This window comes from Anopheles merus, chromosome X (assembly GCF_017562075.2).
Source record: "Anopheles merus strain MAF chromosome X, AmerM5.1, whole genome shotgun sequence".
Classification (NCBI taxonomy): Eukaryota; Metazoa; Arthropoda; class Insecta; order Diptera; family Culicidae; genus Anopheles; species Anopheles merus.
Window position 1 is genome coordinate 839868 of NC_054081.1, and position 16823 is coordinate 856690.

The 16823-nt window shown below is 48.3% G+C and overlaps 2 protein-coding genes across 15 annotated transcripts in view; one reads left to right on the plus strand and one right to left on the minus strand.

Moving 5' to 3' along the window:
* Window positions 1–464: 464 nt before the first annotated feature.
* Window positions 465–2214, minus strand: LOC121596954 (probable mannose-6-phosphate isomerase). Of its 2 annotated transcripts, XM_041922378.1 has the most exons (3): window positions 2150–2214; window positions 1569–2065; window positions 465–1501 (listed from the first exon to the last, which is right to left on the minus strand). In XM_041922378.1, exons 2-3 carry the CDS (start codon window positions 1875–1877, stop codon window positions 587–589), a joined length of 1224 nt encoding a protein of 407 aa, XP_041778312.1. In that variant the 5' UTR covers window positions 1878–2065; window positions 2150–2214; the 3' UTR covers window positions 465–586. The 2 variants fall into 2 exon arrangements, with proteins under 2 accessions (XP_041778312.1, XP_041778301.1); XM_041922367.1 differs by having other exon boundaries at window positions 1569–2154.
* A 3205-nt stretch (window positions 2215–5419) lies between these two features.
* The window catches only part of LOC121593153 (protein lap4), a 51259-nt gene continuing 39855 nt past the window's right edge, over window positions 5420–16823 (plus strand). For 2 of the 13 annotated variants that reach the window (XM_041915356.1, XM_041915375.1), the window contains exons 1-2: window positions 6496–6770; window positions 9039–9797. In XM_041915356.1, the coding sequence (XP_041771290.1) occupies window positions 9636–9797 (162 nt within the window). In that variant the 5' untranslated portion in view covers window positions 6496–6770; window positions 9039–9635. Of the gene's footprint in view, window positions 5547–6494; window positions 6771–6830; window positions 6942–8143; window positions 8227–9038; window positions 9798–16823 lie in introns of those variants that run through there. The other 11 variants (XM_041915304.1, XM_041915313.1, XM_041915277.1 and 8 more) reach the window with 11 other exon arrangements.

Here is a 16823-nt window from a genome sequence, read left to right on the forward strand (position 1 = left end):
GCGGATACAGGAATACGAATAGAGTTATGAGTTGTAGACATGACATGAGAACGATCGGTAAGTTGAATATGGTGAACAATACCATGATTTCATAAACTGCCAGACACGGTATCTGACCGAGAAGATCTAAGAGCCTGAAGAACTACAAAAGATTTTCAATGGCGCTTACAGGATCTGTTCTGGAAACTTCATTCTGGTCTTCAACTCTGCGCTCCTAGCTACCGAGAATATCGTAGGTAGCTATACTAAGATGAGCTTTTGGAGCCAAATCATCCACCAACCATATCTTCAAGGTGGGGCACGATTTTCTATCAGACTGACGATGTGAGAAGTACACCAGGCAGCGAAATGTGGATCAGCAAGTATTGGACTGATTATCATTGCGCCGTAGTTGAAGGTGACACTCCCAGTAGATAATTACACCAAACTGAATTACAAGAATTAAGGCTCGCTGCAACTTATAGAATACAAAGAAGCGATTTTTATTGCACTTTTTCAGGGCGAAAGGTATACATTCAACAGCTCTACAATAAATAACAAATCCATTCACTACAGCCTTTTACACGGCTCCGCGAAGCCAATCACATCATTCGAAATCATTGCGCATGGCCTGGAACGCTAGGAATGGCTCACCGGCCTCGTCCACCTTGAGCAGAAACTCCTTGCCCGCACTGCTCGGCAGAAAGACGATCGTTCCCATGCTCAGCCGAATCTCCCGGCCCTCCCCTACCAACGTTCCGCCGCCCCCAACGGTAAGCAGAATCGAGCCGTTGTCCGGATTAGTGACGCTATACTCGAGCCCGCCAGCCGACGCCGCCGGCAGCCGTATTTCCGCGACGGCAAAGTCCGGCACGGGCGGTACGAAGGTGCGCGTGTGCGGTTGCCGCTCGGGCTGCAGCAGCCTCGGCTGAAACAGCATGCTTTCGCCGGGCAGACAGTCGTACCGCACGAGCCGCAGCAGCGTGTCGACATCCTTGAACTTTGGCGTCAGCCCGGCCCGCACCACGTTGTCCGAGCAGGCCATGCACTCGACGCAGTCGCCGTCGAGGTAGGCGTGCGGCACGTTCGCCGCCAGATAGATCGCCTGGCCGGGCTGCAGGCGCAGGTAGTTGAGGAAGTAGATCGACAGCACGCCCACATCACAGCCGAAGTCGGCGTGCAGGCGCAGAAAGAGGTCGCGCAGCTCGGACGCGCTGTCGGCGGATTGCATCCGGCTGGCCATTGCCGCGATGCACCGTTCGATGGCTTCGGGCGTACTGTGCATTAGCCGTTCGTAACCTTCGCGCACGGCGGACGGGTCACGCGCTTCGAGCTTGGCAAGCACTTCCGCCCCGAGCAGCTGCTGCAGCTCGACCGTTTCCTGCAGCGAGCGGGCAATGTCCTCGTGCGGTCGAAAGCCGCACAGCGCCTGGAAGTCGGTCAGCGCAATCGCCAGCTCCGGCTTGTGGTTCGGGTCCTTGTAGATGTCCGGGAATTGGCGGTGCAGCTTCTCCGCCTCCGTCTGTAACGGGAACAGGACGTCACAATAAAGTGAAGGGCAGCGAAAGAAACAAACCATCTCCCATTACCTTATCGGGATGAACTTGAACGCTCAGCGCCATCCGAATGCTCAGAACCTTCAGCAGAAAGGGTAGCTGCTGGCCGGTGGACGACCCGATCATCCCGGCCGGATCGGCCCGGATCGCTTGGTCCAGCCCTTTGCCGTCGGTTTTCAGCGTGGCCGGTCCACTGACGTGATCGCCCATCCACAGCTCCGCGTACGGGCAGTCGGGTTTCACCTCCAGCCCGTCGCTGTTGGCCTGGGCCAGCTTGGCCACGAACGAGTCGAGCCCCAGCTTGCCCCACTCGTAACACTTTACGTTGCCGACGATCTCCATTGCTACGTGATGAGTTGGGAAACGGTTGAACAGCTGCGGGCAGGTCAAACAGGTCGTCCAGCGGCAGTGACTTTGACGTACTCTGCTGGTGTTTGTGTTTTGCCCCACCGTCAACCGAACCAGCGCGACGAAAACAACGTTTGACCGTTTGACAGGCCGCGGTAGAATGTGTCCCGAAACTAGGCGAACTGTGAAAGTGATGTAAAAATTAAGAAAACTCATTGAAATGTAAACAAATCTGTTTAATTGTGAATAAGCGTAGTATGCATGACCTTAAAGCAAACCAGACATTTATACGAAGTTTTAAAGAATTTGAGTGCCATTCTCTACCGTTTTGTTCACACAGTCGTAGTGATGGACGAGTCAATCCGAACCTGTTCGATCGGAGCTCTCGGAACTCGAGATTTGACTAGCGGTACTTCCAGCAGGTTGAACGAGTTTTTTCAACGATTCAACGATTTCAAGCCGTAAGTACTATTAGTTCTAATAGGTGCATTTGAGCTCGAGATGGAGATCTTTTTCGAGACTTGATGCGTCTACTTTGCTCTAAGAACTTTGTAAACTGGATTCCAATTGTACACCCTTATGCGCTGTCATGAGAACGCTTTGGAATCATATAATAAGAGGTTTGATTTGTTTTCAGCCAGTGTTTTCTCAATTATTTTCTTTTTTGTTCAGATAGTACGAGTTTCACCGTAGCAAGGAATGACAACCCAAGCGCCACAGATTAAGCTTAAACGACTGGAAAATTGAATATCCATAGAAAAAAAATGAAAGCTCCACAGCTTCATTGGTTTGATAAATAGATGGCGTATTACAACTCATCATTATATTGCCATCCTTTTCTTGCAATGTGTTTCGACAAGTTGCATTTTATTATGACCTATATAGCCTTCTAACTTTCTGAGCAAAAATCTATGTAAATGGTCGTGTGGTCAGATACATGGGTATCAACACCAACGACCATTACTCAAATCTCACTTGCTTCAGTGCTGGTGGTTTCCGTTGGAGTTTAGTATTTAAACAATCGTATCGCCGTTCTAGTTCTAGCGATGCATAACTTCAATGCGAAACCATACAACAGTACAGAGGAAATGAGAAAGCTCTCCTCCAAGCGATGAAGCTTAACTGGTTGGGGTATCCCACCAACAGATAGCGCCACCAGCTTTTTTGCTATTTTTAGAATGCATGAGTCGTTTGGCGTCTGCTAAACGAAGTCTTTCTGTATTCCGTTTAGGTAGAGAACTTGAGTCGTTTAGAAGCCGTTTAGTGGTCGTTTAGTGGATTTGTGGCACTTGGGAATGTATGTGACAATGAATAATGGGATATATGACTATGGGATTTGACAGATAACGTCGGACGTGACAGGCCGTCCGATAAAATCGCATGCGAAAAAGCGTTGCCACGGCCCTAAGTCTCGAAAACCTGTATAGACTAGCATGACCCTGTAGGACGTGACGTCAAATAGAAGAAGAATTTGAAATTCGAATTCGACCAAAGTGAACCATGGGAACGCCTTGGCCTGAAATCGACTCCTGCCCGGGAAAAGGTGCAGCGATTCCGAGAAAAAGACCCATCCCTAAAGTGTCAGCAGCAGTTCCGCGAAAACTCCCCAGCGCTCAAACAGGCCCGTATAAGCGGGTACGCCGCAGGCTAAAAAACGGGTTTCACGAGCTTGCCAACGCTCCAAATCAGTGCAATTTTCTCTCACTGGCGAGCGTTTTTGTAAGTCGTTGCGAGGGTTTTTGACGTTTCGAGCGAGGGTTTGATGGCCGCCATAAAGCTCGCACTGGTGAGCGAATGTGTTGGTGTACAAAATTAAATGGCCAACAAATTTACTACGACTGCGACATACTACGACTTTTTCTGAATTCATTTTAATGAATTTTTTAATGAATTCATTTTAATTTGATGCAGTTTAAGGGTAGTCCAAGGCTCCAGTTTAAGGCAATTTGCCCGAATTTCCGATTATTCGTGTTCGAAAATGTCAATTGGGCATGTTCGATGGCAAAACCATTTTCGGAGCCTAAAAGATATCAGACAAAACCTACCTCATGTCATCAAGTTCGTTTAAATTTTCTCAAATATATCATTTTCTGCAAGGGATGAGACGTATGGGATTTGACATGTTCGATTTGTTGGATATCAAATTGAACATGTCAAATCCCATATATTTTTCATGTTCGATGTCGTGTTCGGTTGCTGCTAGATCGCTGCCTGTAACACTCTGAGCGCTGTGTGGATCGTTTTCGATCCGCCCAGCAAGCTAGAGTACTGGAGCAGGTGGAGTAGTACCAATCGCCGATCAGGAACAGATGAGGATGACAGAAGACATTCCTGGGCCGAATAACCTGTAAAATTATTGGCATCCTGACCATGCCAGCCCGACGTAGTTAATTGGGAGCAGTTCTAAAAAGAAGATGAGACGAACATGTGATTAAAATAATCTTCTGCATAAGTTTACACCTGGCAGCACCCAAGCGCCACAGATTAAGCTTAAACGACTGAAAAATTGAATATCCATATAAAAAAAATGAAAGCTCCACAGCTTCATTGGTTTGATCAATAGATGGCGTATTACAACTCATCATTATATTGCTATCCTTTTCTTGCAATGTGTTTCGCTATTATACCTATTATATAGCCTTCTAACTTTCCGAGCAAAAATCTATATAAATGGTCGTGTGGTCAGATACATGGGTATCAACACCAACGACCATTACTCAAATCTCACTTGCTTCAGTACTGGTGGTTTCCATTGGAGTTTAGTATTTAAACAATCGTATCGCCGTTCTAGTTCTAGCGATGCATAACTTCAATGCGAAACCATACAACAGTACAGAGGAAATGAGAAAGCTCTCCTCCAAGCGATGAAGCTCAACTGGTTGGGGTATCCCACCAACAGATAGCGCCACCAGCTTTTTTGCTATTTTTAGAATGCATGAGTCGTTTGGCGTCTGCTAAACGAAGTCTTTCTATATTCCGTTTAGGTAGAGAACTTGAGTCGTTTAGAAGCCGTTTAGTGGTCGTTTAGTGGATTTGTGGCACTTGGGCATATACAACAAAACTTCCATATTGACATATTGGCCATGGTTCTTCTCTGATCGGTAGCTTACCTTCTTTCCGTTGATCTGTATCGCACGTTTCGTTCATGTTTATGCTTAAAATGAAGCATTTTTTAGCAAACTTACCTGTCGCCGGATGTTTTGCCTGATCACATCTCGCTCAGCTGCGAGCGTGCGAGCACTTTGAACGGCGATCCTATGCGTTGTTTAGTGATTTAAGAAAACGAAGAAAAAATAACACATGTACCACTATTCTGTTGATTTTCATTCAAAATAATCAAAAAAATGAGCCCTTTATTTCGCATCATCCACCACGTTTTTTTTACATTTTTCATGCGTCCAAATGAGCACTGTAAGCGAGTACAGGATGGCTAGTGAAAATGAGCGAGATGCAGCTATTTTTGAACGCCAAAAACCCTCGCCTTGCCCAACGGGGAACGAGCACGGGAAGGGCTTACGTCAACGTGTGCTTGTTTACCAAATGCGTCCCGTACGGTCGAGCGGATAGGAGTTTTAGTACGATAGCCGATAAGGGCCGCTACGGTGGTCTCGAAAGCGAAGCTGTACGTGTGTTTTTGTGCGCGCTAGTGTGTGAAAGCTGTGAGTGAGTAGCGTTTTCTTTCGTGGATTCGTACCGTGCACGTTCGTCCGAAAACACACAATTGGATGATGACGTTTCCATGGCTACTACTGCTGGAACGGTGCCCTCCTTCCCCCGGCCGCGAATGCACTTTTTGAGCTAGCAGGAGGGCAGCAATGGGCCACTTGCCGGACAAAACAATGCCGCTGTTGCATTGTTTTCACGGTTAACGAGCAAAAATGGCATGAGCTGTGGGCCGTTTTGGCCCGCCGAACCATGTTAGCGAGACTCTTAATTAGCAAATCACTGCCCCCTGCCGGACAATGCCCGCCACAGGGTGAAGCGGTGTAAAAAGGGACCGGGAAGGGAAGCAAAGGACACGCGAATGCATTGGGCTGGGTCAGGGTGGAAAAGTGTGTGTGTGCGTGTATGTGCGTTTGTGCGCGGGTAGGAAACAGAGAGCGAGAGAGAGAGAGAGAGAGAGATGGGCCGGCGCGAAAGAGACAGTGACAGTGTGTGTGTGCGCTCCCAGTGTAGGACAGAGAGCAGCGGAGAGTGCATCCATCGCAAGCACACACTCACACGCGCCGACACACGTAAGCAATCGGTGAGTGGTACGCTGTTTGCTCACCGTGCTCACGTCTCACCGTTCGTTTGCCATCCAGCTCACGCTCACGCTCACCGCCGTCGTGAGCTGACGACACCGCTTACATGGAGTGTGTGCGTGTGCCCGCTCGTCTGCCTGTGTGCGTGTGTCTGGCGCATCCGTTATACGCCCCCGTGTCTGTGCGTGTGTGTGTGCCTGCGTGCATGACGCGTCAGAAGTGAGCAGGCGAGCGATCACCGGATCGCAACTGTGGCCCGCAAAGCACCAGAGTGAGAGAGAGAGAGAGAGAGAGGGAGAAAGCGATCGAAGGAAAGAGACACAGCAACGGGTGTGTTCTCCCTGTTTGACGATGTGCAGTCTTCTTCGTGTCACCGCTGCTGCTCATCTCGCTCTCTCTTTATCCGGCAGAAACGGGGCGAAAAGCGCACTGCTGGAATTGTCGCGCGCGCTCGGCGTTGTTTTAGTCTCTCCCTCACCGCCGTACCGTGTGTATGTGTGTGCGGACGCGCTCGTGCTCGCGGTTGTGTGTTTTCGGACCCTGTTTATTCGTGCGTGCGTGCCAGTTTGTTGTTTGCGAATCTTTTTGCAAGCGTTCTTTTTTTTTGTTTGGATGGTTTAGTGGCGGCGTTTAGCTAGAAAAGGTTTATTTTCTTTTCATCGTTTTGTTGCGTGGTGTGTTTGTGAACTGACTTTCATTCCAGCCAGCGGTGTGTGTGTGTGTGTGTTGGGCAGCGGGAAGGCAAAGAGAGTGCAACCTCTTCGGGTGCGTGTGTGTGTGTGTCTGTGTGCGTGGTGTAGGAGGGTGAGGCACGGTGAGCAACAGTCGCGACCCGCGTGATCGCAGCGACCTCTCTCTCTCTCTCTCTCTCTCTCTCTCTCTCGCTCTCTTTCTCTGTCTCTCTGTCTCTGCCGGCTCAGGAATGTTGAAGCTTTGACAGTAGCGATTTTCCTCTGCTTCTTCCCCCACTTCCCCCTGTTGCAACCACAGCGTCGCCGTGCATTAACCGTTTTTCTATTGTGCGTTCCGCGGCTGTGTCTATATGTGTGTGTGTGTGTGTGATGCAGAGGGCGAAAAAATGGTGGGCGTTTTGTGGGACTGGAAACGATGCGAAACAAGCGATTAGTTTTTCCAGCCACAGAATAGGGCCAGCTAAGAAAAAGAGAGAGAGAGAGAGAGAGAGAGAGAGAGAGAGAGCGAGCGAGAAATTTAACAAGATGTGACGCTTTTTAGGGAAGCAATTGTCGGTGCGTGTGCGTGTACCTATGTGTGTGTGTGTGGTGAGGTGTGTCATCCGTTCGGTTCTTTCTCTTCCTCTCCTTTCTCCTTGCTCTCTCTCTCTCTTTCTCTGTGTGACTATTTAGCAGAATTTTGCTCCGTCCCTTTCGTCCACGTCCTCTCTCTCTCTCTCTTTCTCGCTCTCTTCTTTTTGGAGCGCAATTGTAAGGCGAAAGTTGCTGTAAAAGTGCGTTTTTTTTGTTTTTGTTTTATTGTTTCAACATTTTCAACCAACCAACAATCAAACACGCTGCACACACAATCAAACGAAAAGTTCACCAGCCCCTACCTTCCCCGCCCTCATCCCGGTCAGCCACACTTCAATCAACTTCTTGTGACCGATGTGAGCCGCTTCGTGCCGTGGGAAAGAGGTCAGATTGTGGAAAGAGAGTGTGTGTGAGAGAGAGAGAGAGCAACAGCAGCATAGAAGTTGAAGTAACCAAAAAAAAAAGATATGAAATGAAGTTTGTGAATTATAAACGACCACTTGGTTACCGCTTTGGCAAGGGTGCTGGAAAGAGAAAAGAGAGAAAGAGAGAGTAGTGAAATGCACATCCATCCACACACTCACACACATACATACACGCGCGCGCGCTGACTCTGGAGCATACTTACGCACTTTGGGATGTACCGTCACACACACACACACATACACACAAAGGGTCGCGCACACGCGGCAGGGGACGGAGCAGTTGATGTCTTGCTGGAGCATCAGCCCGTTGCTACTATTGCTGTGTGCGTCGGCCAGACAAGAGGCGATCCATTGTTTTGTGTCATCCTTGTGACTAAACGCACGCACACACACACATACACACGTGCTGGTAAGCAGTGCAGTAGTTGACGGAATTTCCCAAGCCCGTTTTTTGGGAGTCGAGCAGTTTGCTGTAGGTTCGTTTAGGTCCTTTTTTTCGTTCGCTCATTGTTCCTACCGATGTAAAGGAAGATTTGAGGTGAACAGACACACACACACAGATAGCTAAAATCGTGGGAAAATTGGCTGTTGTTGCTGTATCGCTGCCTTTCAGTGCGAGTGAGAATTGTTTTGCTTGTTTGCTGGTCCACCCCAAAAACTCGTCCCTACAATCAACCCATTACAACCAACGCTGTGGCTGTGTCTGCCGTGTGTGTGTGACAGTGAAACAATTCTTCCCGGTATATAGGTGTGTCTGTGTGTGTTTTTTTTTTGGCTCGAAAGGATACGTTCTTCCATTTTTCGTGAGTCACACCAACGAAACGCGGGAGTTCTAGGCGAATGAATAATTTATGCCCCATCCGGGTGGCCCTTCCTTTGTGTGTGTGTGTGCATTTTTTTTATTTTTCCCCGGGAAAACATAATTTCCTTATTCCCCCCCCCCCCTTTTTCCTTCTACTTTAGGCTGCATTTTTTGTTTTGTCCAGTCGCTCTGAGTTTCCTTCTCCCCGCCCAACACACAGAAAGGGAAAGGAACGTTTGCGCTGCACCCCGGTGGTGGTGTGCATTAGGGCAGGTCGGTTCTGGGTGGTGTTGCATTGTCACAGAATTGTGTGTATGTGTGTGTGTGTGCGTGCGTTTTTTTTTTTGTTGCGATAAGAACGATCGTCTTAAGCCCAAATCATAACCATCGCTGAACAAACAACGCAAATCTCCCTCTAGTAAATACGGCTTGAGCCCAGAAGGTTCGCCGATCCACGCGCCAAGACGACGACGACGACGGGAAGGAGAAGAAAAAAAAGAAGAAAAAGTAGCACCAGCAACGGAGGGGGTGGATGCGGGTGCGGACGCGCAGAGAGCGAAGGCGGCGACGGTGTTGATGTTGATTGCCAAAACGCGCCCGACGTGCTGCGGAGGCGGTGGTGGTGGCAGCGGTGGTAGCAGTAGTGGTGGTGGTGGTAGTGATAGTGATCGACGATCGCACGCCGGAAGCAGCCCGGCAGGAGGACGCGCGCGACCACAGGCGACAGCGACGGACAGTGGTTAAAGGTCCCCTCCCCCCCACCCCGCATCCTCCTCTCCTCACTCTAGCGGCAAACGCTAGCAGCGGACGAGCGACGACGCACGGAAGAAGCAAGTGAGCGAAAGCGGAAGAAGAAGAAGAAGAAGAAAAAAAAGAATAAGAAGTACAGCAGGAAACAGTGTGAAACAGTTGTGTGGATCGAGTCCTCCCCCACCCCCCAACCCCGCCCTGTACGGTTGGGCATCGGTTTTTTCGACCCCCGCCGCGGGACCACAGGACCACAGGCCGCCGACAGGATGTTCAAGTACATACCGATATTCAAGGGATGCAACCGGCAGATCGAGTACGTCGACAACCGGCACTCGTCGCTGCCGAACGTGCCGGAGGAGATCTTCCGCTACTCGAACAGTCTGGAGGAGCTGCTGCTCGACGCGAACCACATTCGCGATCTGCCGAAGGTAGGTCTCTGCTACACCGTAGAGCGATGAGTCACGCTTCGGAACATTCCACGCGGGCTCCAGCTTGCCCCAACCGTATGCTTTTGATTTTCCTTATCGCGCGTATTGGCATGTAGCCATTAAAACGAAACAAAAACATGTGTAACAGCTAATCTCGGGGCGTGCTCTGGTGCTGCTGTCGGGCTGTTGGGTCCTCCTTATCAGATAGATCAGCAACAAACACGGGCATCGCGTCACTGTGTTTTGCTGTTAGATTGGGTTCTGAGGTTATTCAAAATCACGGGAAGAACTCACTGAATCTTCCACGTTTGGTATCGTCTGCTGAGCGTTTCAATGTCAACCATTTCGCCAACCTGTGATACATGCATTCCCCAAGCACAGCACAAACAACCCAACCCAACGGGGGTTTCACCAAGAAGCCACATCTGGTTGCAGTAAAACCGGGCGCCGCACGCCACTTACAGAATCGTCTATTTTTGGGGTTTTGAAATGCGCACTGAACAACACTGAGCTTCCAACAGGAAGGAAGTGGGAATAAATTCTTAACCACGTAGCACAATGCATTTGCCTCGGCTAGCAACAGCAACTTGTGGGCGGGGTATGAGTCGTCATTTCCAAATGTTCTCGGCGTTCTTGTTGAGTTCATTTCATTGCAAAACTAACAAACCAAACAAGTCATTGCACACGCGGATACGATTATAGTACCACGTGTGTTTGCTAGGTTGTAAAACGGGGTGCACTTTACTCTCCAGACTTATGCCGTGGTAAGGTTTTACAATTTAATCGAGTGGACATCATTCCGTAAGAAGAACTGGCCAAATTTCAACCAAAATCATGGAAATATCTGAAGAGTTCCAATCCATTCCAATAAGTTGTAGTATGACATGAGATGGAAATGTTTTAATTAAGCTCCTTTTTGTTGTATTCCATATACATACTAAACCAATGATTCTACACATTGAAATGTTTCATTAAACGATTACATAAGCAATTAAGACGCGCTTGGCGATGTAACGGGGTAATGAGTTGTTGCAAACTATTGATTAAACATCACATCAACAGGTGGTTATCCTGGCTGTCCGATGTTGCCCCTGGCTCACAATCATGCAAACGAACGGAATAATAAAATCCTTTTTTTTTTACGACGTGAACCTAAGCCTGTATGAAGCTATTCTGAACCTGCGAACGAATCAGTGATATTGCTATTGGTTTTAGTAGCATTTGAAAGTGTTTTGCCCGTTAAAACTTTGTTGGAAAATTCTGCCAAAGGTTCTGAAAGTATCTATGGCCTGACAGTGGCTTCCAACATGTGGTCCGTGACGTAAACAGACAAGGTCCGCGAAAGAAAAAAAAGCTTATTACAATGCATATCGTTGATTCTTTCTCACAATCAAGCATAAATTCTCAACAGACATTTCTAGAATAATAGTGAGCATGATTTTGATCAAAAAGTTTCGAACTTAGTCTACTAAACATATGCACTTAATATATGTGGACCGCGGCAGATGTATTTTCAAACACAAGTGGTCCGTGATCCTAAAAAGATTGGAGAGGTTGGCATCCAATGGAACTCATTTGGAAATAACACAGATACAGTTCTGCTTGAAATTGAATTACCTGAATTTCTGAACGTCTCAGAATTTCTGAACATTGAACTACTTAGATGCATAGATTCTGTAGCTTTTGCAAAAAAGAACTATTTTATTTGTGGAAGTTCCTTGATACGCGGGATTTGAAGAATAGTATTTTATTCTCCTCGTCAGACCAATTCCTAATGATTTTTTTTGCTAAGTGAGTCTAAGATCCGAACTATTTGTGTCTAATACACATTCAAGAGCACTTAAAGTTCTTTTGAACCCTTTTTGTTTTACTACCATTAGATCATTACTGCCTCATCTGCGCGCATCTCAACTGCTGTGAAACAGAGAGCTTCTGCTATATCTGCAAGACAATACTCGATTTACACCCACTCAGCGGGAAAAAGCAGCAACATAAAAAAATCTGCCAGTGTACCACCGCAAAATTCCCAAACCGCGCTGTGTTGTGTTCCCCATTTTTATTTCGTGTCTTAATTTGGCCACACTGGAGACGACGGCCGGGAAAGCGTTCCACCAAGCGCTCGCCAAGCTGTATTCGGTGGTAGGGGGAGTTTCTCGTACACTTGGAGTTTTGGGATGTCGTCATACCCTATCCGGAATGTTCCGGTAAAGCGAAAAGAGCCAACTCCCGCTCAGAGCAGAGAGCGAGCAATCGACAGAAGAGAGCGCGAGGAAGAGCTGAATGTCTTACCGATCTCTCGCCATGATCGGTGGAATGGGAAGGTGCTCGCGGCGCTTGATGAAAGCAAGAAGCGATCATCTACCCCGTTTTCCGTTCTTCTCACCCATTTTTCGCCGCACTGCGCGCTTGGAACTAGCCAGCGAAAAGGGTCTACTCGGGGGTTTAGAATGGGGCGGACCAGTTTTCCAGACCGTTGTGGTTGTTGTTGCTTTTGTGTTTCAGTGTGTGTGTGTGACTCGGGCATAGCTATACATGCGAACGCGACGACGAATAACAACACCGTCATTCGCTTGCTTTCCATTCTAACGTTTCATTCAACTGTTGCCACTTATGTGACATCGGCCTTTTGAACCGCGCTACCTTGTCCGTCACATTGTGTATGTGTGTGTGTGTCTGCTTATGTTCTTCAAGTGGAAGACCAGTGGAGCATATCTGGTCTGGGGAGGGTTTTTTGCTGCACACATCGACATTTGTAACTGTACCAGTTACGGCTTGACAAATTCGTCTTTCTTCCATCCGGGATAGCTCTCACCTTTTGCCCAGACAGAGCGAGTCAGTCTCGTCATGCTGTGCCAACAATTGATCTTACTTAGCTTGTGTACGTTGACGCATAAACAATGTAGCGCGGAGTGTGTTCGATTGATTTGAAAAACACATTGCCAACATGTAAACGTTAACCAGAGCCTTGTGATATTAGCATTGATTAGCGTCTTTTTCAAGAACTCAGCATGCTAACAAACAGCAGCTCTAGCAATGTGTTGAGCATTTCAGACGTTTGTCGATTGCTCCAGTCGTCACAACAACGTTGAATACATCTTGTAATGCATCATCCTCGTCATCTCAATTATATCATGTAGATCTGAAAATATGATCTCTTCGCAATGCCAATTCATGAAAGACATCTGTGTTCCATACGGCAATGCACTAGAGTAGGGTCTAATCCCCAGAGATTCGTTTCCAGGTCTAATCCATAAATAATATCAGAGATACTTAAGACTACTTCAAGTCTTGCAGTATGTAACTCAGACTTTTTATCTCTTCAATCTGGTATGTTTGAGTCTTTGGAATCGTTACAATGATTGCAGACATTTCGTGGATGTACTTCAATATCTCTCAACTCATATGACCCGTGCTAGCTCCAAAGATTGCAGTGGTATCATAGACTTCAAGCCGACTGAACAATGCTTTCAGTCAAATTCAAACTTAGATCCAATGTGTCTAAAAGTTGTTTGCACAGCTTACGACTCAGAATTTAAGGACACAGCTTGGAGGAACAGTCCAAATGGTAAAAGGTACTTGGATAAGAAGGAGGGCATTGTGACCTAGACAAAATGTAGAATGCCCGGCCAAGAAAACTTCTTCACGGACATTGCTTGAATCTTCTTAGAAGGATTGTTGTGTAAGGAAATAGTGTGGAATTCAATAATTAGGCATTGTTCCTCAAGTTAAAACGCCATTATCACTGATTGGAGCAAAAGAACAAACCTAAAAGTTAGAACCTTCCATCTGATCTTAGGATCTGATGTTACTGCCCGCACTCTCCGTGATCGGAATCATTTTAGAAATCACACTGATGGGCCAACTGAGATTGACCCATTCCAGAACCTAGCCGAGCGTTGTTCGCATCTGCCCCAAGTGCATACTTGCGTGTGTACTTCTGCTCCTCCGCAACGCTTCCGGACCATCAAAGCCTATGCGATGCGTTCCAAAGAAGCCCTACCTAAGCACAGCAGCGAAAGGGATGGCTACACAAAGGCATACTGTTTTCGAACATTTCCGTGCAGAGCCTGAACTGTGCGCTGATTTATCTGAGCGTGGTAGAAACGTGGAGAGGAAACATGAAAACGACTCCCCCTTCCCCTCCTCCGTGCGGTAGTCTGACAGGCTAATTGACAGCTCGATCGATTCTGGATCGACCTGGAACGATCTTAACTCTTGCTGCTGTGGTGGTGATGGTGCAGCGCTGGACTGGTTTGTGCGGCCTTTTGCACTGCTACTGCTTCCCCCCTGCTTCTGTGCGTGCGCCACAAACCGCGTATGCCTGTGAATCGTTGTCTTTATATCGAGTGGAGCAAAACAGACGCGAACGCGCGGCTCCGGTTACGAGCCCGCTGCCTGCTCGTTTTTTTTTTTGCATATCATTCCAGTCATAAGCATATTCGGCCGTCGTCATCGTCGTCGGTTGGCATTTGTATCTTCCGCGTCGATCGGGTACGCGACGAACAAAGACCGCACGTGCTCGGTCAACTCCGTTAATCTGTATGCAAGGAGGTCTTAAACACTCGCGCAAATGAGGTTCCCGTGTTGGAGAGAGGCTTGACATCGATGGATGGGCGCATGAATTATTCGTCTTCCAGCAGGGTGTCACCAAGGTGCTCTTGAAGATGTGCGAGGTCAATGAGAAACCCTTAGGTATCTTCTTGGACTGTCGTCGCTGTATATTTAGGCTCTACAAACCAACCATGGTTTTGAAAACAAAGATTCAACACACACCCAAAAACAAAGATTTTCATCAAGACAATCTGAACAATATTTATAGCTCATGCCTGCACTCTGTGGCACGTAGTCTTGCTACCCGAACACAAAAAAAAACAGGAGCAAGAGCTGCTTCTACTGCCACCTTGCAGTGAACAAAAACAAACCCTCAGAGGTGTGAAATCGAGCTCGCGCGTGAAATAGTACCTCTTTTTAGCAAATTAACACTAACCTACCACCACGAACCTCACCCTGTCTGATTGAGTGGCCAACGTATCAGCAGGTTAGTGGCTCGTGTCTGCTAGATTACTGGCGCTCTGCAGCGGGAGCAAAAGTGAGGTTAAAGCACGGCCCCTAATTGCATCCACAACAGGTGGATGTTTGCGCCTATCCTTGCCCGCACACAGCAGGAGCAGCGGGAAAAGCCCGCGGCAGCAAGCATTATATGAAAATAAACTTTAACTCCGCTCCTTTCTCCTCCTCATCATCCTCCCACCCACCAGTACGCTCAGCATCAGGAAAACCGGTCACGGGTGAAGCTTTTAGCACACAAGGTCCAAGGTTTTCCACGCGCGATGCTTGTTATTTTATATTATTATTTCCCCTCCTGTGGGCCACGGACGAGTGGTTGGAGGCAGAGAGGACCACTGCCAACCCTCCATCCCCCTCCCCTCCCCCCACCGCCCGCGCACTCCCCCGCACACACGCTTTTGCGATTTGCGAGCACTTTCTCGTCCATTATGCCATAACCTCATCATCAGCGCCGGTTTTGTTGTTTGGGGATGCCCCATCCCTACTCCTCTTCCTCCTCCTCCTCGGCTCATTACTTTACTTCCGGAAACTGGGCCTCTGTGTGTATGTGTGTGTGGGTGGGTGCAGAATAAACTAGTGGCAGGAAAAATGGATATATAATCCACATTTATAATGCCCGCGGGGGAAATGCTCTTCCCTGTATGCAATGGGAAGAAGAGGCAAGAGGGGTGACTGGCAGGGTAGAAGAAAATCTCCCAAACCATCCCACGAAGCTGCTGCTGTACACAGAAATAGAAGGATGTGGCTCCGTTCAGTTGTTTCTGTTTTTTTTCCAGTGCCAGGTGAAAGCGTAGGTTCATTTATGTTGCATTCGAGGAAGCTTACCTTGAAGGCGGGGGACAATGGAGAGGGGACAGGGGACAGATGTTGGGGATCCAATCCAATTCGAAATGTGTCTAGCTTCGCGAAACCCCTCACTCAGCGGCCAGGGAATCCAGGACAAATCACAGCGCAGGATTCGCTTCCACTTCCCGCCCACTCGGCACTTATTGTGGCACTGCAACGGTTTGCGTCGGCCCGGATGCTCTCCTGCCCCATTGCCGGGTTCGCGCGGGCACACGAGCTAATAATAACACTGTACAGCCCTCCCCTCCCAGCGCCTCTCGGCATTCCACGCGCGATAGCATTGTTCAAATTGACAGGTAACCTATTAAAAAGATAATTCTGTCATGCGGATTGCCTACTGTTAGGCGTCTGCCTTACTGCTGACAAATTAATCCGCATGCATCCCCCGGTGTAGTGGGGCATTGTTGTGCCTTCTTCTTTTAGGGTTTTAGGGCAGGTTGTTTTTGCAATGAAATTTCCTGAAATGTGCAGACTGTTTTCCCTGCTGCTGTTGCTCCCTGTTGCACATCAATAACGATGATGACGGTGGCGGTGTGTTGTGTGTCCCGTGCTCGTTAGGCGAAGCTTTACTGGCGCAGAATACGTGGAAAAAAGCAGCATGGCTGCAGCGAAGGTCCTGTCCTACATAATCACGTTGTAACTTTGCTGCCCTAACAAGCAAACCAAGGCTGCCTGGATATCGGTGTACACCCACTCCTGGATGCACATCCTGTGGGCACTCACACTCATCCCCTTTCCCGTGGGGTTGTTTTCCCCCGAACAGCAGGCTCCTGTGCACACAAAAACACACACACACACACACACACACACACACACACACACACACACACACGAGATCGATTGGTTTCCGCCCGCTTGCACCCAGCTCCAAAACTCTTTCTCCCAGCTTTGCAAGGGGTTTCCGACGACCACCACCAGATGGGTTTGGTCGCGTTGGCCCGGAGAGAAAGAACACAACGGGCACACATGCAGCCACATGGTGCAACCTAGAAACCATTAACTCGTACATCGGAGTTTCGTTCCTGAAGGACGAGCGTTGGTTGGTTAAAAACAGAAACAAAAGGGAAGTGATGGGGGTGTGCCAAGGGGGGGGGGGGGAGGGGGGGGGAGATT

Coding starts and splice junctions, on each gene's coding strand:
- LOC121596954 (XM_041922367.1), bottom strand. CDS start 2,099: ATGAGTTTTCTTAATTTTTACATCACTTTCACAGTTCGCCTAGTTTCG. Junction 1,502..1,568: donor TTCAAGTTCATCCCGATAAG/GTAATGGGAGAT, acceptor TTCCCGTTACAG/ACGGAGGCGGAGAAGCTGCA.